At 37.9% G+C, this 25817-nt stretch overlaps 1 protein-coding gene across 2 annotated transcripts; it reads right to left on the bottom strand.

Annotated features, from left to right (window-relative positions):
* Window positions 1-25349, bottom strand: LOC104429087 (protein RESTRICTED TEV MOVEMENT 3-like). Of its 2 annotated transcripts, XM_010041990.3 has the most exons (5): window positions 3807-4270; window positions 3597-3699; window positions 2235-2353; window positions 1947-2104; window positions 1-1062 (listed from the first exon to the last, which is right to left on the bottom strand). In XM_010041990.3, exons 3-5 carry the CDS (start codon window positions 2345-2347, stop codon window positions 194-196), a joined length of 1140 nt encoding a protein of 379 aa, XP_010040292.2. In that variant the 5' UTR covers window positions 2348-2353; window positions 3597-3699; window positions 3807-4270; the 3' UTR covers window positions 1-193. The 2 variants fall into 2 exon arrangements, with proteins under 2 accessions (XP_010040292.2, XP_039161494.1); XM_039305560.1 differs by lacking the exons at window positions 1947-2104; window positions 2235-2353; window positions 3597-3699; window positions 3807-4270 and adding exons at window positions 24178-24335; window positions 24467-24585; window positions 24872-25349.
* Window positions 25350-25817: the final 468 nt, after the last annotated feature.

The following is a 25817-nucleotide window of genomic DNA, read 5'->3' as shown; positions in this document are numbered from 1 at the left end:
TGAAATTCGAACGTATAAGAGCACAGCAGATGTGGCAACTCTGTACAAAAATTATCAGAAGTTGACTGTATCTCAAAGGCACTTTTCACCACTCGAAAGTACTTACTAGCAAGAGAATCCACACAGTTCTATTCACACTCGCGATCCATTTGTACAGTATCCTCATAGCCATTTCTGATCCAAGCCAAAGATTTCAACCAAATAACATCTTCAGATTTGACCAGGCAACGGTTGATCTAGACATTCTTTCCTCGGCTATTCTCTTCTTCTCCTCAGCCTCTGCCACCTTCTTCTCTTGACCCTTGTGCCCAGATTTCGCTTCCTCTGACTCGACCATCAAAATCTCCCAGTCCGAAATGAGCTTTTCTCTTCTGGACTTCACTTCCTCAAGTTTTTTGTTGAGCTCTTCCTCCTCTTTGGTCAGGTCACCAAGCAACTGCTTATACGAGATGTGAGTCTCGTGATTCTTTTTCATTGTTGCAAACATTTGATCCTTCAGCAATTTCTGCAGCTCGAATTCAGCATTGTCCTGCTCAAAGGTCAAAAAGTCAGAAGTGAACTCATCGAAGTTGGCCCAAAAGGCCTTGACTGATTTTTGCTGGTCCAGTGATAACCCGCTTTTGGCTATGCTTAATGTCGACATTGCTTCAGCCAATCTGTCTTTTACATTTAGCTTGAAGATATCAGAAAGGCACTCCTTCAAAGACAGTTTAGCCTTCTCTACTTCATCCAAGGTTGGAGCCCCAGAAGTCAAAAGAGCACCCCTTTGATTGTTCGTGTTTGACCCTCCTCTGGCGGGAGAACTCTGAGCAGCGTTAATAATTTCCTCAAGATTTGTAAAATACCTGTCGAACGTATCTATTGGTGTTGCCTGAGGTACATTTGCTGGAGGTTCAGCCACCTGAGTATTTTCAGCCGGGCGTTGGGGGCCCAAAATCTCAGCTACAACTGTCAAAGTGTTGTTAACTAAATACCCATTACGGCTGTCATGAAGTTCACTCAATGGAATGAAGGATGTGAAGCCCCAGTCACTCTCTCTTGCAGTGAAATCATGTTCCGTCTCTGCATTTTGTTTAGACAGGACTTCAGTAAAAAGGAGTAACGGGTTAAAGATACCTCGTTTCACTGGCTTAGGTGCAATAAATGAACATATTACTTCGCTTTGGATCAGAAACATGGGACACCAGAACCACAAGAACAAAGTCAAAGCATATTTTGAGAAAGCATTGCAACAACAAGGCCTAAACATGCTTTCTCAGTTTGCTTCAGCAGAAACCCAGTCCAGTTTGCTGAAATGACAAAAAATCCAAATTACGACAACACTTCTATGTTCATGATATGGTACCTAAAATCCTGCAATTTGTCCCACAAACAGTATTGACATGGTGAATCTCCATTCCTTCGAATACTCCTAAATGTCCAAATGTTCACGCATTCCTTCTAAACTTTCTGTTGCCAAGTATTCATATCGTCACCTCAGATGCTTTAAAGTGCAAATAAGTGCACGAGCAGTTGGAATAACTTAGTGGTTCAACGAGAGAGGTCAAATAATCCTTCAATACTCTTTTTGAAAGAGACTTATTGATAGAATTGACGAAAGTACTGCATTGCTAACCCAACTATGGTCTTTGACAATGTACACCACAAAGACAATGGCTTCACATATGATGAATGATGGTGGATATATTTCACCTAAATCACAATAAGCATAAGCAAAATTTCCCAGGTTATAAATCACATTAGCCATTTCCAAATTTGTGAGCGCAGACTTTATTAGCACGGATACATTGGTTGTGAGGACTAGATGCACCTAAATTCATCCTAGACATGTTAGAGGACTGCAGTAGCAAAAAAGAAAGAAGGTTTCTCATTCCACCATATCTCAAAATCAGATTCCAACAGCAGACTGAAAAAACCAGCCATAGTCAGAGTCGCAATCAACGTACCCTTAATCCTAGAATAGTCATTATTGTTCTGATCGACCAGAATCAATCTGAAATGGGCGCTTCTGCTCCACCCATATGGTAGCCTCGCGGAATCAGCGACGTCTAAGTACATCGACAAGCATTCTACATCGTTCCCCTTTGGGAAAATGAGTATTCGCCTGATCAAATCGACCGTACCATACAAGAGAATGGATAAGTCTTAGGGAAATCAACAGGTAAAGGAAGCAAAAAGACAAACAAGGCATAATTCGATCATCACGCTTGCTGAAAATCGAATTCAACAATTACCAGGCATTGCCGCCGAGCGTGAACACCTCGGAGTAGTGCTTCTCTCGAGTCAACCTAGTGAAGTTGGTTATTCTCCATGTGTATTTCCATGAAGTGGGATTTTGATCACCCATCGCCTGCTGCTTGCCCACGATCCAATTAATCGAGACAAAAAGGAAAAAGAAAAAGGATCATCAGTCTTTAGAGTCGAGCGCGCAGTGATTCCCAAAATATTTGTTCGAGATATGCTCGCCATTCTAGAACGATTGAATGAATCCATCTAGAATTGATTCTGTATATTCTTCCTTTATTCTTTCCTCTTATTGACCATACATTGTATTATAAATTGAGTCTTGTAGATGTAAAGTAAATAGTTGATGTAATTCGAAATATAAACTTCCCCAATTTCTTCTTTTTCTTCATCATGGTATTAGAGCTTTTCGTTTCTTGCCTAGCTTCCCCAAAATTTTTCTTGATTGCCTCCCATTTCCATCATTCTATCCTTGTTGTTGCAGAGAAATACTAATCTGCGAGAGGTTCGAGTTGTTTAACATGCAATTATTTTTTATATGACACGTGAATTGATTGAACTGACATGCAAACTAATCTTAATTTAATTAACTGGCTTAACATACTATCACCAAATGACGTGCATCTATGACATGCATTGAACTATATGAATGAAGTGCATATGCTATGAGCATTAGTGCCATGACCTAAACTATATATGACATGGCATATGTCATGACACGGCATAATGATGCAACTAGACTATACGATATGGCATGTTGGGATTTTTATTAAAATTCATAAATCTAAATCAATTAAAATAAAAAAAATATATTATATAATTTAATTTAGGAAATAGATTACCCTAAATCACATCTCAACTTAGAAGTTTATCTTAACATGCAATTAATTTTTAAAAAAATGCTATCGAGCCTAGATATTATCCAAACATGTATTCAAATTAAAATAGGAAAACCTAATCTAATCCTATCATGCAATTTTATCCCTAGAGTCAAATCTAAATGATTTGATATACAATGCAATCTTTTAATTTTTTTTTTTGAATTTATTGGTAAAGATGACCCTACATAATCCACAAAGCAATCCACAAAGATTTCCATATATATATTATGATAATCTAACGGGTTAGATTAAAGATTATCGCAATCTTAGCACAACAAATATCCAATTTTAAGTTGAAACAATTTGAAAAAATCTGATATCTTTACGGATCAAATTTGTAATTAAATCAACTTATCATCTCTAATTTGGATAATGCCTAAGATTCAATTCAATTAAAGTCAATCAAATAGATAATGATCTATCTAAACTTAGCAATTATTGCAATTCGAATCAATTGGGATAGGAAGTTACCCAATTTGAATGCACGCGCAATCTTGGAGAATCGAATTGCTAGCTTGCGGATGAGGCTCAGATGGCGGTGGCGGTGCTCTCGGTGGGATGTTCCTTGGACAACCTACGAAACAGAAAAGTGTTACGACTCGGCTAGGTGGTGGCGCCTTCAGGTGCCGATGGGAGGATCACAGCAGGGTCGGGAAAGCAGTGGTGTCGTCAGGAATTTACTACTCAGCTCGCCGACAGGAGGGGGATGGCAGCGGCTTCGGACAGGTGACGTTGAGGAACAACAGCAACTCTTTGTCGTCAGGGGCCGCGACACGACACAGCAAGAGAGGATCGGACAGCGCGCAATGTTGATCTTTGTGGGAACTCGTCGGGAAGCAATAGGCGTCTTGGAGGAAGGCTGCTGGCGTCAAAGGACTTGGCTCGTCTCAAGGGACAACAGGCTTCGTCGTCGGGGCTTGGATCAGATTGGACTTCGCCGAGGGGGCTCCAAGAGGAACGTCCTGCTCGTCGCGTTGTTGATGTCGTGGGAGTTCGTTGGAGGACTGGAAACTGGACGGGCGACGAGGAGCGTCGAGTGGCAGTGTTCCACTACGTGGGAAGAAGCGACCTTGGAACAAGCGTGCGGCAGCAACTCAGGCACAGCGCCAATCGGGGAGCGAGATGGCGCAGGGGCAGGGGCAGGGGCAGGGGCAATCGTGGCCGAACTCTCCAATCTCGAGCCTTCTCTCTCACCGCTTTCGTGTCACACTTCTCTTTTCTTTCTATTTGTGGAGTCCGTGGGGGTCTTTCTTTCGTCTTTATGCGGACGGAGACCAGAGGGTTAGAGAAGGAAATAAGAATACCATGGATAAAGAGAGGCTTCCCTTTTCGTCTTTTCCTTGGCAATTCTCTCTTCCTCCTCTTTTTCTATTACGAAGCCCTCTCTATTTTTTTTCCTCTTTTCAATGCATGGCCCTCTCCTCTAGGGCCAAGTTCTCTATTTATAGAGATGGCTGCCCCTTGATAAGATAATGAATTTCAAGAATTTTGAAGAGATGGTGTATGTGTGATGACATTTGAGAGACTGATGCGCGGCCCCTTCTTTCAAACTACCACTGTGGCTATTATCCACTATCTTATATTGGATTTCTGCTTCAAATTTTCTTGCTGATCGAATTGATTACCTTGACCTTGTGAAAATCTCTCGCCAGCCGTGCACTTTATCCAGCAACAAGAGTTCAAATATCACCAATTCAGAGTTCGATTTTTCAATAGTTTCGACTTCTCATTAAAGATCAAACACTGATTTGAAGCGATTTGACAGTGGATAGGATTATTAGCTATGAATTATTAACTTCATCAGCAAGGAGTTGGGCGCAATCCCCACGCTGACTACATGTCTAAGAAGTCCCTTCAATCATGTGTACCATGGTAACATCGCGCTTGAGCTGTATGATTTTTGTGTGATGCAAATATGAATTACGTTAATGATATTCTTCTTTAGTGGTGGGACCAACATGTAATTTTCACCCACTTGTGGGCAGCGCGGTTGGTTGAGATCTCTCCTCCAGTGAATGAGGTCAAGAGTTCGAAACCTTGCATTGTTAGCGATTAAGACGGGGGCTCCGGCGGTGGGTTGTTGGGCCAGTTTCCCTCGAGATATAATTGATGTCGGGCCTCCATTGCGGAGGCCCATGAGATCCCAAATCAGCGTAAGCTGACAAGGGCAGGCTCCAGCGGATCCTCGTTCACCAAAAAAAAAAAAAAAAAACACCTAATTTTCTTATGTGATATGATAGCTAAAATTTAAGTGTCAACATCTGCAAAACAAAGTTAGTACTCTATAGTAGGAATTAGTATTTAAACAATTCAGCAAAGAAATCATTTTTTCTTACTGATATTATGCCAGAAAATCAGTCATCAACGTTTGAGAAGAACCATTCTCTAGAAGGATCGACCCCAAAGGAAGTACCTCTTTCACCTTCGCAACAAGAACCTGCCTTGGATTAGCCCGATGAAGCCATGCCAAGTCACGAGCGACTCGTTCAGCCCAATCCAATCAACGGTCCATTGTCCAGACTGAGCCCATTCAATGGCATCTTGTTCAATCCCAGCCCTTAGGCTAGGATTGATCCTTCTAGGTTAGGTACCTAAATCAGGTACATCGTGTTTGGAAACGAATACCCACTAGGGTTCATACCTTACTCAATTTCTGGCGCCAATGGTTGCCCGGATCTTGGTGATCCACTGTACAACTCTACAGTCAACTGGTCGGAGCTGCGACTCATCACTTAGCTACTGTCCGATCTTGATAATTACTTAACATGGTCCCAAGAATTTTGGCGAGCCCTAGTCACAAAGGATAGGTATGGTTTCTTTGACGGGATTGTCCCAATTCTGATTGATAAGAGTCTGGCATAGCATTAGAAGAAATGCAATCAACTTGTCTGAACATGGATCGCAGATTTCATAACCCTATAGGTCATGGTTGGACTTCCCTCGACAGATGACTCAAGGATTATGTGAGAAAATATCAGAGATATGTATGGGAAACTTGACTGTGCCAAACTTTTCTCTCTTAACCCGACACTATTGGAGTTAAAGCAAGGGAACATGTCCATTGTGGCTTGCTCTAACAATCTCTTGGCTCTCTCTAATGAAATAGAGGTGGCTGAAGAAAAACTTGAAGTACCATAATTGATACTACAACAGTATAGGGCTATGAAGGAAAGAGAAATGTGACATGTTTCCTTTTGATTTTGAATGATACTTACTTACCTTTTTGGTCTCAAATCTTGGTTATATGGATTCGGTGTTGCCACTTGACCTTTATCAACTCGCTGTCCAAGAAGAGAGCCAATAAAGGAATCCATGGCTACAATTGAGGTGCTGCCGCCCATGCACTTCTGAGGTTCTGACGTCTTTTGCTAATTTCAGGCCAAACCGATACAAATAACACCCTCACCTTTGTGTTATGTAGGAAAATCATGAGCACGTGTATGTCGTGATTGAACCAGGCGAGGTTGGGGCTACTGGTAGCCTGCAAGGTCTGCCACCAATTGTTAGTGATAACCACTCTAGGGGTAAGGGTTACAGCCCTCCCACAAATTTGGGCAAAAGGAGCCCTCGTTCATATTTGTAGTGAGCGTGTTAGTTGACTCAAATCAAACGAAAGTTGCGGCCCTCAATTAAAAATGTTTTGGAGTGATGAGGGCCGCGATCCCCCAAGTGTAGCCATCAATGAGGGTTGTTGGATCCTTGAATAGTGGCTAGGGAAAAGAAATGAGGATGATTTTCAAGTTAGAAGAATATGATTTTTGTAGTGCTAACATGGATGTTCATTTACTGATGTGGCTTTGACGTTTGTCACCTTAATATTTCTATCTATAAATTTGATGGACGGTCCAACTTGAAGAACAAAGTTTAGCAAAAGAAAGTTAAGGACGCCTAAAAAATATTTTTGCAGTAGTAATATTTGTGCTTTTCGACCTTTTTGCTAGTCAAAAAGTCAAAAAGCTGTTTAATTAAAAAGAGAAAAGAAAAAGGTTGGCATCCAAAAGGAAAAGAAAAACAATAGAGAGAGAAAGGCGAATAGAAAAAGAAGGAAAAGGAAAGAAAGAAGAAACGAAGAAAGAAAAGGAAAAAAGGGGAAGGGGTATATGTCATAGAGGCCTCGCCAAGCCGGATTTACTTCGTTTTGTAATGCCCAATAAGGGTTAAACCTTGTTTGTCTAATTTAAGTAGTTTTTGAAATTATGGCACAAATTTAACGTTATGTGAAATTTGAACAGGTAGATTTGATATTTTAGATGTTAAGCTAAGGAATTTCATGTAAATGATAGATTACGGCCTTGTCAAGCTGTGGGGTTTGACGAAAATCGATTTGGAGTAATGGTTTAGCTAGAGCGAAATTTTAAAGTTTTGTTCTTGAGTTCCATGTTGTGGATAGTTTTGAATATCCGCTTTGGACGAGATTTTTGTTAGGGCAAGTTTTGCCTTCAAGCTCAGATAGTTTTGAATATCCGCTTCAGACGAGAATTTTATTAGTGTGTGGAATTGTTCTGTTAGCAAGCAAGCTTAGTTTAGTCTATTCTTAGTTGAGATAGAGTAAGCATAGTTTAGTCGATTTTTAGTTTTTTTTTTTGGTCGAGTTTCGTTTCTCAGTTGAGATAGCATTTTTTTTTTCTCAATTTTAATATTATTTTTCATTTATTTGATAAGTTTGCGAGTTCGGCAGTTCGAGTAACCTTTATTGTTTAATCTTAGGCATTCCCAGGTGACAGTTGCTATTTATTTATTTTTTAATTTGTAAACTCCTGTTTGAAAATAAAAATGATTAGACATATTATGTGCAAAGTGCAATTTGGTTAAAAGGCAAAAGTGATGTTTATAGCACATTTGATGCATAACTTTTGATTAGCCATTAGCTACCCTATTTGTTATTTGAAATGATTTACGAAGTGCTTATGAAATGAATTGTGAAAAATTATTCATATAGATTCACGAATTTAGTTTATGAAATACATTCTGAAATGATTTGAGAAATGTTTTATGAAAAGTATTTCTAGTGGTTGAGCTGATTTGCAAAAGATTATTTGTTTGGTTGTAAAATGCATTATGGATTCTAACATAAGTTATGGATTGGATTTTTAATTTTGAGGATAATGTTTCGTGCTTAGTATCACTATGAACCCGATTACGGGTTTCTAGGTATGCATACTAGTTTTAGAATATTTCTAGCCTAGCCACTAGCGAATGATAAGTGAAGACTTGGTCAGGGGAAATTTTGGTCATCTTACCATTAAGAGCTATGTCGTGATCATATTTGGATATTGAGTAATAGATTGGTTAGTGGAACAAATTACTGACATGTGATTTGATGGAAAATGATCGTTGAACTTAATCATTGGTGGTTGAATTAGTATTTATGAACTTTGTTGAAATAAAACAACTTATATTTGATCGGACAAGTATATTATATATTGAGTTTGGAGCATGAGTTTCTATTATTGCTTTACACACACACACACATATGCATAGTGGTTGCTTGATATGCTTACAAGAGTTGTATTATTCACTAGGCTATGGTTGCTTATACCATTTGTCTTAAATGTTTTTCGAGTTTTCAGTTAGTGATAATTAGAACGAGAGCATTCATATTATCATAGGGCATTTTTGATAAATGGACTTTTATGTATGAGTGTAGTTAGTTGTTTATTTTCTGAGCTATGTATGATTGAGATGAGTTTGCTAAGCTTAGTTGTTATTTGGAGATGTAGATATTCTTTTTAATGAATTATAGAAATTTTGATGTTTTAACCAACCAACTTGTTTGTCATATATATATATATATATATATATGTAATATATGAGATATATTTTAATAATAGGTTGTTAGTTGTATTTGACACTACATCCTAAGAGTGAAAAGACAGTTGTGTCATCCCCATTCTTCTTAGTTTTAGGGTGTGACGACAGTAGTTTAGGGACTTCCAGTCCTTTTATCTTATTTTTTTTCTTTTGGTAAAAACCTTTTATCTTTTTTTAAACCTCAATATGATGGATAATTCTCACTACATGAAAGAATGGCTAGATTCATTGAAAATAATATAGATTTGACACAACAAATTTTAAATAAAATAGTTTGTGACTATGTTGAAACAACTTAGAAGTGACATAATAATCAACACAAATTTGATGTAATAATGAGAATCATATACCTTAATGTTATATAGAGTTAAATTGTTCTCTCACAATATTATGTAGGTGGTTGAGAATCTAAGAAAATTTATACCCAACCATTAGTCTATGCCCATTGATAAAGCCAGTTAAACAATCTACCATATCAAATTATCATTTCCCTTTTGACTGCATGAGCAAATATACATGGTGTGTCATGTCCATAGTTTGGCTATGATCACAAATGAGATTTGATTGGGAAAATTATTGAGCAGTCCTAAACCACACACACATGGTGCGTCATGTACATAAGTAATTTAGTTCTAAACTTTTTGAATTTGTCAATTTAGTCGTAAATATTTGTGTGAATACCACTATAGCTCTCCTAGTCAATTTTCGTTGAAAATCATTGACATGATAATTTAGTCATCCCCGAGTGTCCTATTTAGCACACCGGCGCGTCAGTGGTTCTTGGCGAAGAGTGCTTGAAGGACTATATTGGAATTTCACGCAAAGGTGTAGAATTAAATTGTTAAAAATTTAAAAGTTTAGGATTTAATTGATATCCATACAATAAGTTTAGGACTTATTGGACCATCTCCCCACATATGATCTGTCTAGGGCTAGCTAATTAAGTCTAATTTAGGAAGAAAATATTTATCACGTCAAGTTCGATGATACATAGTTGTCCTATGTTAATGAGTGCCATAGGGCACTAATTAAGAATACTTAATTTGAAAAAAAAAACGGTTAAATTTTCAAAGCATTGTTTGCATATAAAACGGGTATACTTGTCACATTAAAGTCACAAAGTCTCTTTGGTTAATTACTTAAAAAAGTGCATTTCCAACACTCGCTAACAAAATCATACACAGTTATGTAAATATCGTTTCCACACTCAAACACATACAGACTGTTAACTTTCAAAAGGCTTATTTATTTATTTATTTATTTTTATTTCTACCAATCTTTCATACTAGTATCAAGGGCCGATTGTTTGGGATCGAGACTGTGTGGCGACTTAGGCTTCCTTCGATTGGAGGAGCACCAAAACTAGGTCTTTTCCTAAGAGTCAATCACTCACTTGCTCACTCGAATCATAGAGAGAAAAAGTTTAGAGAGAGAAGCTTTGAGAGAGAATGTTTTGTATTATTGAAATGTTGAATAGATACAAATAAGGGAGAGAGCACCTTTATTTATTTATTTATATATATATAAGAGTCTTTCGAATTACGATCATTAATGGCTTTTTGATCTAGTGGTAGAGATCTCATCTTCCCATCTATAGCTACTGACATTTATAGTGAGAATACTCTAGAATTTGGTACATTTACCATATCGCCGGCCCTTGGAAATGTTACAGAAACCTTAGGCAACTTGGTTGGTCTTCTTGGATTGAATACTTCTAGCCCTTTATCCATGAGTCAAATCATGGAGATGCTCTTATTCTCCATCAACCCATGGATCATGGGTACTATCGAGGGGCATTGCGATTCGATGATGATGATGGACTTGGTCGTCAATCATGGCCCTCATGCTATTGAAGAATTCCAAACCAAGATGAGATCATTGTAGTCGAGTGAAATTACCTTGAAGGAGAGCTCACCCTTCCATCCATCAATTTGTTGTTCCATGTCCTGGGCAACATATATGGCCATTACGTAATTTGTGTCGACGGCCTTGTATTGATTCTTGGTTGGTTCTATGTGAAGTCCCAAACTCTTCGCCACTTCGCTTGACATGAACATATTTGATGCACTAGTGTCAACCAAGGTGTAGAGAGTTGTGTCGCATACCTTGACTTCCACGGATGACAAATATTTACTTGTGGGCTCCTCCGTGGGTAGTGCTTGGGTCTTCACAGAGTTGACGGAGTTGAGAATCTTCATGGTTCCGAGTCACACTTCCCTTTTCTCTTGCTTCGGTTTTCCTCCTCTACTAAGGTGGGCCGTGTGTTGATCTTTCTCTTCTTGGGGCATTTTTGGGTCCAACAGGGACTGCTGCAAATGAAGCACGGGACTGGCGGTGGCTTCTCAAACTTCTCCTTGCTGAAGTCTCCTCGGGGTTGAATCCTTTTAGAAGGATGGCTTGGATGACTTTTCCCCCTAATTTTCTCTCGTTCACCATGGTCTCTTCAGCCACAAATAGTTTCTCCTTTCTCGTCCTCATGGTGGCAATCCATTATCTACCAATTTCCTTTGGACTTGGAAGACTCGACTTTGGTGAAGTCGGTGAGAGACTTGGCCAAGGGAGTGCTCTAATGACCTTTTGGATGTCCCTTTCATTTGAGCTTTGATTTAGGCTTGTCACGACCTAAATTTCGGGTGCACCACCTAAAATTAGGCTAATGGACTACTAAGTCTAAATTATCTCGGGCTCTCCCAAGCCCATACCAATTCACGACTTAGGTTCAAATATTTAGCATGCAAAAGAGAGTCGCCACTAATCGGTTTACGGTAGGTCGATTAGACACCTAAATAAAATAACGGGATAATTATTTTACTTCTACGAACTAGAGACTTTGGGTACGGGGACTTGGTTACATTAGACTTTCCTAGATTCCTTTCGGTACCTTCCTCTTTTTATTTCGAAAAAAATGTTTTGCAAGCAGCTTGAATTAATTTTAATCCACTTCCCTAACATGTGAGGTGATCATGTGAGTGTGCAAACCACCAATTTAACACCCAGATAAAATAGTGAATAAATTGCAAGACTTACCTTGTAGCAACGAAATCATCTGTGTCGTTAGATCAGAATTTACATCATCAACCCTAGATATGATTTCTAATTAACACACAATCACTCAATTTTTGTTTTCACTTTTTTAACGTGAATATAATCCATATGCAATGCAATGCTTCTAATCTAACATGCAATGACATAACAATATAACCTATCCTATATGCCCTAAGCAATATGACATAAATAAGCATGTGGTCTATCCTAAAGCATGAGATAAATTTATTCTAAAAAAATGATTTTTTGTATTTTCCATGAGATTTGAAATTAAAGAAATGCAACACTTAAATATGCAATCTAAATTAACCAAATGACCTAATTCTAATAATGAGCAATTTCTAACTAAATGAACCTAGCAACAACCACTAGATGACGGCCATTTCATGAACCTAATCCTACATGACATGTGCCTGATTTTTTTTGTGTATTTTTTTTAATGAAAATTCGTAATTAAAATCACTAAAAAATAAAAATCTAACTAAAGAGAAGTGAAATGTTATCTATTCTAAATACCTTCTAAACATGCATTTTAAAATAACTAACCTATCATGCAATCAATTCTACTCTACATGGAATGCAAATGCAATTTTTTCATTGCTTTTCTTGGATGTTAAATTGATGGTTTGTACACCTGCATGATCACCTCAGATGTTAGAGAAGTAAATTAAAATCAATTCAAGCTACCTGCAAAACATTTCTTTCAAAATAAAAGAGAAAGGTATCAAAAGGATGTTAGAGAAATCTAGCGTAATCAAGTCATCGAACTCATAAATCTCTAGTTCGTAGGAGTAAAGTAAGGGTGCATTTGGGAAGGCTTTTGGGGAAAGTCTTTAGGAAAATGCAAAGACCTTTAAGTTAAAGGTGTTTTCCAAAATGCAAACTGTGTTTGGTAAGTTGTAGTTTGAAAGTCCTTTGTGAAGTACCTTTGAGCAAAATGGTGTTTGAGGAAATTACATTTACAAAGTGATAAAAAAAATTATCAAAAGAAAAATATAAAAAAAGATTGACCAGCAAGGGCAAGCGACCGTCGGCGATCGAAATTTGCCGCCAGTGGTCAACATCTGACTCAAATAGCCCTGGAGACTACTGGGAAGGGCTGCCCGAGGTCGAGTGACCCCCGAAGACCACCGGCAAAGGCCACTTTGGGTCGGGTGACCTTCAACGACCCTGCTGACCTTTGAAGACAACTGGCAAAGGCCATCCAAGGTCGCATGACGCCGCCGCGACCTCCGGCGACCCCGAATCTAGGGTGGCGAGGTTGCACGACGCCGTCACGACCTCGGCGACCTTGAATCTAGGGTGGCGAGGTCATGCGATGCTGCCTCGACCTCCAGCAACCCCGGATCTGGGGTGGCAAGGTCGCGCGACGCCGCCTCGACCTTCGGTGACCTCGCCGTGACCTAGATCCGGGGCGTTGAGGTCGCAGGAGGACCTCGTCGCCCTGAATTTGGGTCGTGGCCGGGTCGCGCGACCTTGCTGCCCTTGGATCTGGGGCGGCGAGGTCGAGGGAGGTCAGGCGACGCCGCCGCGACCCAGATCCTGGGGCGGCGAGGTCGTGCGACTCATATTGGGGGCGGCAAGGTCCTCCCGCGACCTTGCTGCCCCAGATCTGGGTCACGGCGACCTAGACCTTATTGTGACCTAAATGGCGCGGCGGTCGTGCCACCCCCGGCATCGGTCGCGCCACCCCCCGACAACAGTTGTTCGTGTGATGATCGCCGACAACTGCCTGCCCTTCGCGACCGCTCGCGGAAGAATAAGAAGAAGATAATGTCGGCTACTGCTCGCAGAAGAAGAAGAAAAAGACGATGAATAGTGAGGGCAAAACCGGAAAAACGAAAAACTAACTAGGACAATTTGGGAAGAAATTTTTTTTTAGCCCCTCAGCTCAGCATTCTCGGCATGTTGAAAGCCTAAGGCAGCCCCTAACTTGCCTTGGGCTTTCAGCCTTATGAAGGTTGACATTTTGCAAAGGGGCTTTGAATTTTTTTTTGCCAAACACCCTATCCTTGGCCCAAAGATCTTTAGGGCTTCAAAGTAGCCTTGAGAAGCTACTTCCAAATGCATCCTAAATCTCTCGTTACTTTACTTAGGTTTCTAATCGACCCACTGAAAAAATAGATTAGTGGCGACTCCTAACTGAAAATCATTTGCATGTTAAGAATTTGAACCTAAGTCACGAATTAGTATGGGCTTGGGAGAGCCTGAGCTAAGTCTAGGTATAGCAATCAATTAGCCAAACTTTAGGTGGTACATCTGAAACTTTGGTCGTGACAAGGCTCATGGCTTCAATCCATCCATGAACGCCCCTATAGAGGTGAGCATGATTCCAAGGTAAAACTGGGAACCAGATCGATAGGAATGCGTCCAATTCTAGGTTCTAAGGAGAGATGGTTCGATTCTTGATTCTTATAGGAACCGAATTGAAGCTGGGAACTAGTTACTGGATCAACGACTTGATTACTTTTTAGGGTTTAGGAACTTTACCCTTGGGGAAGCAACGGGCCAACCAAGTGAGGAAATTACAAATGGAAAGAAACTTCGACAAAAAGAGAAGTAACTTGGACAATTGTTAAATAGTTTGATAATTTACTATTGATTTGAAAAATAGGTAATTTTCTAGGTACCTTACTAATTTAAATGGTTAGGTTCTATTTTCAATAATTGCTTTTTTTAAACATTTGATAGTTTACTATTGAATATGGCATTGGTAAATTCCTCAAATTGTTTGTAACTTGCTACAATAAAATGAGCGTACTTTAGTGAGTGACTTGTAACTTGCCGTTGAAGGGCCAGTGAGAGAAGTCATGCAACCCAGGCAACTGCTGCTTGGGCCTTGTGACCTCGATGATAGTTGGCAAAGGTTTGCTTAAGGTCAGAATACTCAGCCGACAATTGTTGATATAAGATCTGGCCCATTGACGGCTTAAGTCCTTTGCCAACTCTATTGAAGGGTTTTAGTTTTAGTTTTCTTTTTATAAAAAATATATAAATGCAGCCAAAGTCCAATCCAAAAGTTTTTTTTGCAAAGCCCTACTTAAAACTAAAGTCATTTTGCAAAAAAAAAAAAAAAAAAAAAATACCAAATGCAATATAGATTTCCCCAAAGGGCTTTGACTTTCAATATTTGCATTATACCTAAAACTTGTTAGGAAAATCCCTTATGATGTTTTGAAGATGACAAAAATAAATCAAAGGCTACTAACGCGTTTATAGGTTAAGTAATAGACTATGCAGATGATAGAACATGTAAATGATATTATCAAAGTATATTCTAAAGATTTCCAAACTTCTGTGTCAAAGTCTGAAGACTGCTAGCCTTTAATATTAAAGTCTGTTCTACATCAGAAGTCTGCCAACTCTGACAAATTCCAGACTAAACATGAATGAAGAACTAGAAGATAGATTCTCTGCTGAAATTGAACTAGAAAACAGACTCTATGCTGAAGTTGAACTTATTCAGACTGTATTCAAACCTTAAAACTAAATCTGTTCAGAAGCAGAATATGTTTAAACCCAGATTGTAAAGTCTATTGCACTCAGACTTTACATCTAGATTCGACAGAACGTAATACAAGCCCCAATCATATAACGGCTAGTAATCTGGTTTGGATTCTACATCAAGATAGATTTGATTGACTCAATCTAATTGATTGACGATTGGATATTGAAGACAAGAAATTTCTATACAAAGAAGCTCTACTTATGGAAACTAAGATTCTGTTTGTATGGGCGATCGGAATCAATTTGGGATTCTACTATTATCACTCAACGGCTACCAAATCTTCTAGATACAGAGCTGTCTAATGGGTAAATTGGAAGACGATCCTCGAGATACTGTCTAACGACTAGTTTGGAAGTGGAGGAGTATTTAAAGAGATGAAGGACCGATGAGCAAGTAAGAGACGGAGCGTAGAATTTATAATTCCAAAGTCTAAGCGACCTTCGATCATACACTTGTCTTTGGTGAGCTTAAACGTTTGTGATCGTGAGAGAAATACCAAAAGAGTGACTTAGTGAGATAGTGTGATCTACCTCTAAGTGTTTGCACTCAAAGTTGTAATCTCTTGTTGATTGCATAATAGAATCTAGCCAAGAAGGTTGTTAGCATGGGAGAGTGGGTGGGCGTAGGCTTGGATTAAGCCGAATTCTCTTCCCTCAACTCCTTTATTTTGTTTGTAATTTTATTTAACTGCTAAAGTTTGATCTCGCTCAAAGTCCGTTGCTCTTCAGACTCAGTTTCAAAAGTCTGTTATTCAGACTTAGGTTAAAAGTAAAGGTTTTCATTGCATTTTATAGAAACTGTTTTTACACCTATTCACCCCCCTCTAGGTGTTCATACTAGCACTTTCAATTGGTATCAGAGTCAAGTGCTCGTTTTATAAAATTGTTTTTACTTTTGAGCTAAAGATCTTCTATGGCTAGTATCTTGGCACCAGAACTTATGGAAGGGCAAAGTAACAGCAAGCTATCATATTTTGATGGAAATGAATATAACGTGTGGAAGAACAAAATAAAAGCATTCCTAAGATCTAGAGATCCCCTGCAATGGGATGTTGTGGAAAAATGAATCAATTCCACTGCTGCGTCTACATCAAATAAGAATGGCAAAGACAAAGAAAGCAAACTCCCTGCTCCTATGTCTAGGATGGAGATGTCTAAAAGAGAAGCGCTTGATGCAAAAGCCATTTATTCTTTATATTGCGCTTTGTCTCCTTTTGAATATAACAGAATTTTTTCATGTGAAATAGCTAAGGAAGTCTGGGATAGACTTCATGTCACTTATGAAGGAACTGATCATATGAAAGAGACAAAAATAAACTCCATGCTTGGCAAATATGAATCCTTCAAGATGAAGCAAGGAGAGTCGATTGGAGATATGTTCAACCGTTTTATAGAAATTGTAAATGGTTTAGCATATCAAGGTCATCCAATTTTTTCCCCAATGAAGGTCAACAAACTCTTGTGAGGTCTCTCAAAAAATTGAAATCACGTAAAGACCTTAATAAGAGAAACACAAAGGATCATGTCACTCTCCGTTGACGAATTGGTTGGCACTATTTAGTCTTATGAAGTGGAGCAAATCAACGATGAAGATCCCGAAGGTAAGAAGTCCATTGCTTTAGTATCTAACGTTGTTTTTGATGAAACAGACTCAGAAAATGACATGGACGATGAAGAACTTGCTTTTATGATTAAGAAATTAAAAAATCTGAGTAGAAAAGGAAGGAAATTCGATGGAAGAAAACAATACAAGTAGAATGAGCAGAAAAAGAACAATGAAAGAAGATTATGAGCAAGAAAATATATGCTTGATGGCACATTCAGACTCAGACTCAAATTCGGAATCAGAGTCTGACTCAAATACAGACTCAGAATCAAAGTCTGACTCAGACATAGACTTAGAATCCTATAAGGAAATCAAGGTAAGCCATTCAAAAATTCCTCTCAAAGTTTCAAAGTATATAAATGAGCTTTGCTTAAATCTCAAATCTTCTCTTAAAAGGATCTCTAAACTTAAAAAGGAGAATTCTCGGCTTAGGCAACAGGAACTTTTCTTAGAAAGAAAATTTTGAAATTTTGCATAAAGATTTTCTACAAACAAAAGAAAGTCAAGATTTACTTGTCAAAGAAAATGATTTTTTAAAAAAGAAATTTTCAAATATTTCAACAAGATTTTCAAATGGATCAAAAACATTAGAGCATATCTTTTCCATACAACTATAATAAGTCGGGACTTGGTTTTAATAAGGAAAGTGATTCTCTAATTGATTTTCCTAAGGTTAAGGAGAGAATTAGACAAAAACCTCCTTGACTTGCGTACAAGAAGCATTTTCAAAAGATCTTTACAAAACTTGTTGGTCAAAATGCCATCAAGTGTTCAAATTGTGGAGATTTGGAACACTTTGAGAAAGAATGTCCTAAAGTCTGGAGACCTCTTAAGAAAAATTGGGTAAAAACAGCATACTCTACTAAATCTCATGGACCTAAGAAAAAATGGGTATCAAATCAAAGATGAGTTGTTTTTGCAGGATATATAAAGGAAAAGAAGAAAAAGAATTTTGTAAGGAAGGTATATATTTCTCAATTTGGTTTAAGTACATAATTTTAAAAATTCTCATTATATTCTTTTCTTGCCTTGATTGATTTAGATTTTATAATGATCATATCCTATGATTTGTTTTATCGAAGGAAGAATCGTGTGATTTGTTTTTGTGATTAGTTAAGTTGAGATTTGATTTAATACGTGTGATTATTTTTGATATCTTGCTTAGAGACAATTTAGTTTATTTGATTTGATTTTATACTCTCAAATTTTATATATTTTGCATAATAGAAATCTGTTTTACGTGATAATAATTTATTATGCAAAATATTCCTTCTTAGATACTCAAGGATTTTATTCTCTATGTTTTTATTGTACTATGACTAAGTGAGAATTTATTTTTCAAAATATCATTATGCATAATATTCTTTCTTTGAATACTTTGTTATGAATTAAGAAAGAATATTTGATTATGGAGATTTTATATTTTACTCTAACGAAATGGAAGGATCCAAATTGATGGATACCAAAAGGAAATGAGTTGATTGCAGGAAATTCTATAAGGGAAGAACGATCGTGAATCTACGCAGATTTTGGTACAATCTGAAAAATATCTCTTGTAAAGATTGGTAATGATTTTATTTTTTCAGTGGTATATTTCAAACATATACCATGGGTAAGAGAATTTTTTTTATCATCTTGCCTTGCAAATCTCTACGTGCATTTATCATAATTTTGGATGATTGTTTATTATATTGCAAATATATTTTGTCATAAGTATAAGGCATTGCAATATTTTTTACTTGATTTGGCACGTGATAGCAATATCATCTTTCTTTTTGCCAAATGCATCAATAATATATATCTGAGATTTATGGTCAAGGAAATCCTTTTGATTTCGAAAGATATTATTGCATATTCTTCTTAGAAGATATATTATATCTAGCAAGTTTGATCTGCAAATCAAAGGAAGATATTACGTGACACTTTTGCAAAGATTATTATCTATTTTACAAAAATTTGTAGGTGGAAGATGAATTTTGGAAAGCTTGATAAGAAATTTGTGAAGATTCTATACTATCTTCTGGAGGTTCAAAAATTATATTCCTTGTGCAAAATTTTTGCTTATTGAGGAAATCCCTTATGTGTCGTATGAAAGGTTGAGTAATTCTGAATTTTAATTTTATGTATTCAATTTATTTATTTGAAGAAAGTGGATTATATATTATATGGATATTATTACAGCTTATTTGTGCAAAAAGTTTGTTAAGTTGATGCAGGTTGAATTCGAGACAAGCTTGATTGAAGAAAATAAAATTTTGCCTCGAATTTCAAAATGCAAGTGATCGTTGCGGATGTTGTCGCTACAAAGGAAATACTGAAAAATATTATGTTCAACTTGCACAAACAATTATTTCTATTTGCAAATATTGTCATGATCACATGGGGAGAACATGAATCTAAAAGAAAGGAAATAATCGTGATCATCTCAAAAAGGCAATAAATTGAGGGGGAGCTTTGATCAATTATGGAAAAATATTTTTGGATTGATCGTGATCTTGTTATGGAAAGAAGGAAAAGGTAAATGCGTCAGAATTTAAGTTCTACAAAATCCGGTTAGTGCATCTTTTATTACCTTTTATCATTAACAAATCTCTTATTATCATTTTATTATGACAAAAGCGGTAAAGTGAATTTTATAATGCGTTCGTAATTTTTATTGGATATTTCCAGATATATATGATCGAAGTGAGCTATATTGCATATCTTTAATATTCGATTTACTTTATAAAAGCTGATTTTTGGAAATTATGCAAGACACATTTGTTATCGTTTTATATTCTCTACGTGATACTACTTCTACTATTATCACTTTTTGATTATGACAAAAAGGGGGAGAGAATATAAATATGCATATGTGTTGATTGGTTAATAATATAATATTGAGCTACGTTTATTTTTCTATATATTGTTATGCTCAATCTATTTGCTGTCTTTTGATTCAAATCACATTATTTGAAAATCTAAGATGATTGATTTATCATTATTTTAGAAAGTGTGATTACACATCTGCATATTCAGAGATTGTTTTGTCATCATCAAAAAGATGGAGATTGTTAGGGAAATCTCTTATGATGTTTTGAAGATGACAAAATAAATCAAAGGCTACTAACGTGTTTATTGGTTAAGTAATTGACTATGCAGATAATAGAACATGTAAATGATATTATCAAAGTATATTCTGAAGATTTCTAGACTTCTGTGTCAAGGTCTGAAGACTGCCAGACTTTTAGTATCAAAGTCTGTTCTACATTAGAAGTCGGCCAACTCTGACAAATTCCAGACTGAACGTGAATGAAGAACCACAAGATAGATTCTATGTTGAAGCTGAACTAGAAAACAGACTCTATGCTGAAGCTGAACTTATTCAGACTGTGTTTAGACCTTAAAGCTAAATCTATTCAGAAGCAGAATATGTTTAGACCCAGATTGTAAAGTCTATTGTACTTAGACTCAGATTGTAAAGTCTATTGCACTCAGACTTTATATCCATATTCGACAGAACGTAACACAAGCCCCAATTATATAACGGCTAGTGATTTGGTTCGGATTTTACATCAAAATAGATTTGATTGACTCAATCTAATTGATTGACGATTGGATATTGAAGACAAGAACTTTCTATACGAAAAAGCTCTACTTATGGAAACCAAGATTCTATTTGTATGGGCAATCGGAATCAATTTGGGATCTACCTTTGTCACTCAACGGCTACCAAATATTCTAGATACAGAGCTGTCCAATGGGTAGATTGGAAGACGATCCTCGAGATACTGTCCAACGGCTAGTTGGAAGTGGAGGAGTATTTGAGGAAATGGAGGACTGATAAGCAAGTAAGAGACGGAGCGTAGAATTTATAATTCCAAAGTCTGAGCGACCTTCGATCATACACTTGTCTTTGGTGAGCTTAAACGTTTGTGATCGTGAGAGAAATATCAAAAGAGTGATTTAATGAGATAGTGTGATCTACTTTAGGTGTTTGCACTCAAAATTGTAATCTCTTGTTGATTGCATAATGGAATTCAACCAAGAAGGTTGTTAGCGTGAAAGAGTGGACTTAGGCTATAAACCTTGTGTTCTTATTCTATTCCCTCAACTCCTTTGTTTTGTTCATAATTTTATTTAACTGCTAAAGTCTGATCTCGCTCAAAGTCCGCTGTTCTTCAAACTCAGTTTCAAAAGTCTATTATTCAAACTCAGGTTAAAAGTAAAGGTTTTCATTGCATTTTACAAAATCTGTTTTTACACTTATTCACCTCTCTCTAGGTATTCATACTAGCACTTTCAAAACTTACTTCCAAAGTTGAACTAAACTCACTATTATAGACACTAACTTCGATGTTGTTTCGAATTAGCAGGTTTCTTATGTTGTTGGTAACTTACTAACCTGTTGCTGTAAGCAACTCATGGCACCAGTAAGTTTTTGTTTTCAACGGTTATTTTCTATTATAGATAAGTTCAATGTTACTTAAACTTTGTATCTTTTCAACTCTTACTAACTTGTAAGTGGACCTATTATAGTAAGATCTTAATTTCACCGGTAAATTACTATTCTCGATGCTAAACTTTTGTTTCGAGCGGTAAGTTTATAAAAATAAATTGATAAATAATTTTATTTCGTGTGATGTTCGGAAGCTATTGACATTGTTGGTAAATAACCATTAACTGCCGAGGAGGTTGCTAGTCACACAATTTGACTGCTAGGATTTCAAATTTACTAACAATGCTACAGAATTACCATCCCCGAAAGTTGTTTCCCTTTTGCCCCCAACGGAACATTGTTCTCTGAATCAAAGTGACATCAGAGAACTGCATGATAAGGACATACGCAAAACGATTATGGTAAGAGAGAGCATATTAATGTCCAAAATCATCCTCTTGAAATCTTTCTGCAGTACATGCAATGGAATAAAAGAACATCCTCGGTCTCAACTTCAAAGTGAAAACGAAATACAACTTCTTCAGTCACAACGAAGCCACAGGTCATCATTTTTGGGCGATTAAGTGGACCGACACGAAGCATCGTCAGGCTTACGAGCAGGAACGATTCTATCTTCAAACCTCTAATGAAATGACCAAATGAAAAAAACAGAGAATCGGAAATTCGAAGTGTATATGAGCACAGCAGATGTGGCAACTCTTTACAAAAATTATCAGAAGTTGACTGTATCTCAAAGGCACAGGTTTTCACCGCTCAAAAGTACTTATTAGCAAGAGAATCCACACAGTTCTATTCACACTCGCGATCCATTTGTATGGTATCCTCAGCCATTTCTGATCCAAGCCAAAGATTTCAACCAAATAGCATCTTCAGATTTGACCAGGCAGTGGTTGATCTAGACATTCTTTCCTCGGCTATTCTCTTCTTCTCCTCAGCCTCTGCCACCTTCTTCTCTTGACCCTTGTGCCCAGATTTCGCTTCCTCTGACTCGACCATCAAAATCTCCCAGTCCGAAATGAGCTTTTCTCTTCTGGACTTCACTTCCTCAAGTTTTTTGTTGAGCTCCTCCTCCTCTTTGGTCAGCTCACCAAGCAACTGCTTATACGAGATGTGAGTCTCGTGATTCTTTTTCATTGTTGCAAACATTTGATCCTTCAGCAATTTCTGCAGCTCGAATTCAGCATTGTCCTGCTCAAAGGTCAAAAAGTCAGAAGTGAACTCATCGAAGTTGGCCCAAAAGGCCTTGACTGATTTTTGCTGGTCCAGTGATAACCCTCTTTTGGCTATGCTTAATGTCGACATTGCTTCAGCCAATCTGTCTTTTACATTTAGCTTGAAGATATCAGAAAGGCACTCCTTCAAAGACAGTTTAGCCTTCTCTACTTCTTCCAAGGTTGGAGCCTCATAAGTCAAAAGAGCACTTCTTTGATTGTTTGTGTTTGACCCTCCTCTGGCGGGAGAACTCTGAGCAGCATTAATAATTTCCTCAAGATTTGTAAAATATGTGTCGAACGTATCTATTGGTGTTGCCTGAGGTACATTTGCTGGAGGTTCAGCCACCTGAGTATTTTCAGCCGGGCGTTGGGGGCCCAAAATCTCAGCTACAACTGTCAAAGTGTTGTTAACTAAATACCCATTACGGCTGTCATGAAGTTCACTCAATGGAATGAAGGATGTGAAGCCCCAGTCACTCTCTTGCAGTGAAATCATGTTCCGTCTCTGCATTTTGTTCAGACAGGACTTCAGTAAAAAGGAGTAACGGGTTAAAGATACCTCGTTTCACTGGCTTAGGTGCAATAAATGAACAGATTACTTCGCTTTGGATCAGAAACATGGGACACCAGAACCACAAGAACAAAGTCAAAGCATATTTTGAGAAAGCATTGCAACAACAAGGCCTAAACATGCTCTCTCAGTTTGCTTCAGCAGAAACCCAGTCCAGTTTGCTGAAATGACAAAAAATCCAAATTACGACAACACTTCTATGTTCATTAGATAAAAGTCCCTAAAATCCTGCAATTTGTCCCACAAACAGTATTGACATGATGAATCTTTATTCCTTCCAATACTTCTAAATGTCCAAATGTTGATCCATTCCTTCCAAGCTTTCTGTTGCCAAGTGCTTTTAAAGTGCATATAAGTGCATGTGCGATTGAAATTGGCACAAAATTATGTACACGGAAGAAACTTCAGAGTAATTTCTCTCACTCTGATTCCCTAAAGTCATACTTAGTTCAACAAGAGAAGTCAAATAATCCTTCAATATTCTTTTTGATAGAATTGATGAAAGTACTGCATTGCCAACCCAACTGTGGTCTTTGACGATGTACACCACAAAGACAATGACATGCTTTCACTTATAAGGAATAATGGTGGATGTATTTCACCTGAATCACAATAAGCATAAGCCAGATTTCTCAGGTTATGAATCTCATTAGCCATTACTCTGAATTTGTGAGTGCAAACTTTATTAACACAAATACCATTGATTGCGAGGACATATTTGTGCCTAAATTCATCCTAGACATGTTAGAGGACTGCAGTAGCAAAAAAGAAAGAAGTTTTCTCATTCCAACATATCTCAAAATCAGATTCCAACAGCAGACTGAAAAAACCAGCCATAGTCAGAGTCGCAATCAACGTACCCTTAATCCTAGAATAGTCATTATTGTTCTGATCGACCAGAATCAATCTGAAATGGGCGCTTCTGCTCCATCCATATGGTAGCCTCACGGAATCAGCGGTGTCTAAGTATATTGACAAGCACTCTACGCTGTTCCCTTTGGGGAAAATGAGTATTCGCCTGCTCAAATCAACCGTACCATAAAAGAGAATGGATAAGTCTTGGGGAATTTCAACAAGTAAAGGAAACATAAAGACAAACAAGGCATCATTCGATCATTACGCTCGCCAGAAATTAAATTCAAGGATTACCAGGCATTATCCCCGGGCGTGAACACTTCAGAGTAGTACTTCTTTTGAGTCAAGCTAGTGAAGTTGGTAATCTTCCATGTGTATTTCCATGAAGTGGGATTTCGCTCGCCCATCGCCTGCTGCTTCCCCGCGATCCAATCAATCGAAACAACAAGAAGGAGTCACCATCAGTCTTCAGAGTCAAGAGCACACGATGATTCCCAGAAAATTCAAACGAAAAAATCGCAGACATCATCGTTCTGTAACATCGAAACCAAACAAACACTCGCCCCATTTCTGATGGGTCAAGAAAAGGAGCCCAGAAAGAGCACGATCTCGAACGTTAAAGAATCGAGTGAAATTGCATCAGACAGCCCAAGATTCAAGACCATGAACTCGAAAGAAGAATAAGATTCGAACGCCAACCTCTCCCTCGAAACAGGGAACGAGCTCCGACTCGTAGGAGAGCGGGACAGCAACAGGTTGAACTCGGGTCGAGTTTCGGGAACGACGAGGAGAGAAGCCGCAAGGAGAGAAGCAACCCCTTCTTCCACTCATCGAGTCGTGGGCATCTCAAGGAAACGAAAGATCGGCCCTCGCCAACTCGTAAAAATCACTACTTCCGGAAATCCACCGATGTACGCGGCTGACACGCCAGTTTTTTGCAGTTTGACCTGGAATGCGAGGACTTTAAATTGGACGAAGCCAACCCTTCAAGTTCGATCACGACCCAGAGAAGAAAAACCTTAAATCTCGATTACTATTGGGTGGTTGCTTGTTTGCTGCTCCATCTCTCCAATTTCTTCAGCCGTGTCGAATTGACGTTAGAAATGTCTCCTTTTCGTGCGTTCTTCTTGTCGATTTCCTCCGTTTTAAATTCAGGGCCTTTTTCGTTGACATCGACATCGAATTTGTTCGGTTCGCACCTGGTTTCGTTCCCTAGTGTTAGAGACGGCGATTTCGGTTCCCGGCCCCATTTCCAAAGTCATGTCTAATAGGCCCCATGCGGGGGTGGATATGGACGACACGTGGAGCAGTCGAGTAGAGCAAAATAGATCGACGAATAAACGAGACCTAGTAAAATGGATCGTGATGGGTTGCATTATGTTTCAATCCGATTTCACATTTTGTATTCGAATTACACCTGAAAAATGGTGCCTTTAATTAGTAACCACCATATGAATGTTTTGACAATATTCGCATTTTGCAATAGCAATGTTGTAATATTGAAAAGATGTGTGGGATGCTAATTTGTCCAGTGTGTAATCAATCTCCATATCCAAGATTTTCTAGATTTGTGTTCGACAAGTTCATGCACAAATGTACTTAGGTAGTTTGATTTCCCTGACACTACCCCTAACCTAATATCACC

Source organism: Eucalyptus grandis, chromosome 11 (assembly GCF_016545825.1).
Source record: "Eucalyptus grandis isolate ANBG69807.140 chromosome 11, ASM1654582v1, whole genome shotgun sequence".
NCBI lineage: Eukaryota > Viridiplantae > Streptophyta > Magnoliopsida > Myrtales > Myrtaceae > Eucalyptus > Eucalyptus grandis.
This window is presented reverse-complemented; position numbering and strand designations above follow the sequence as displayed.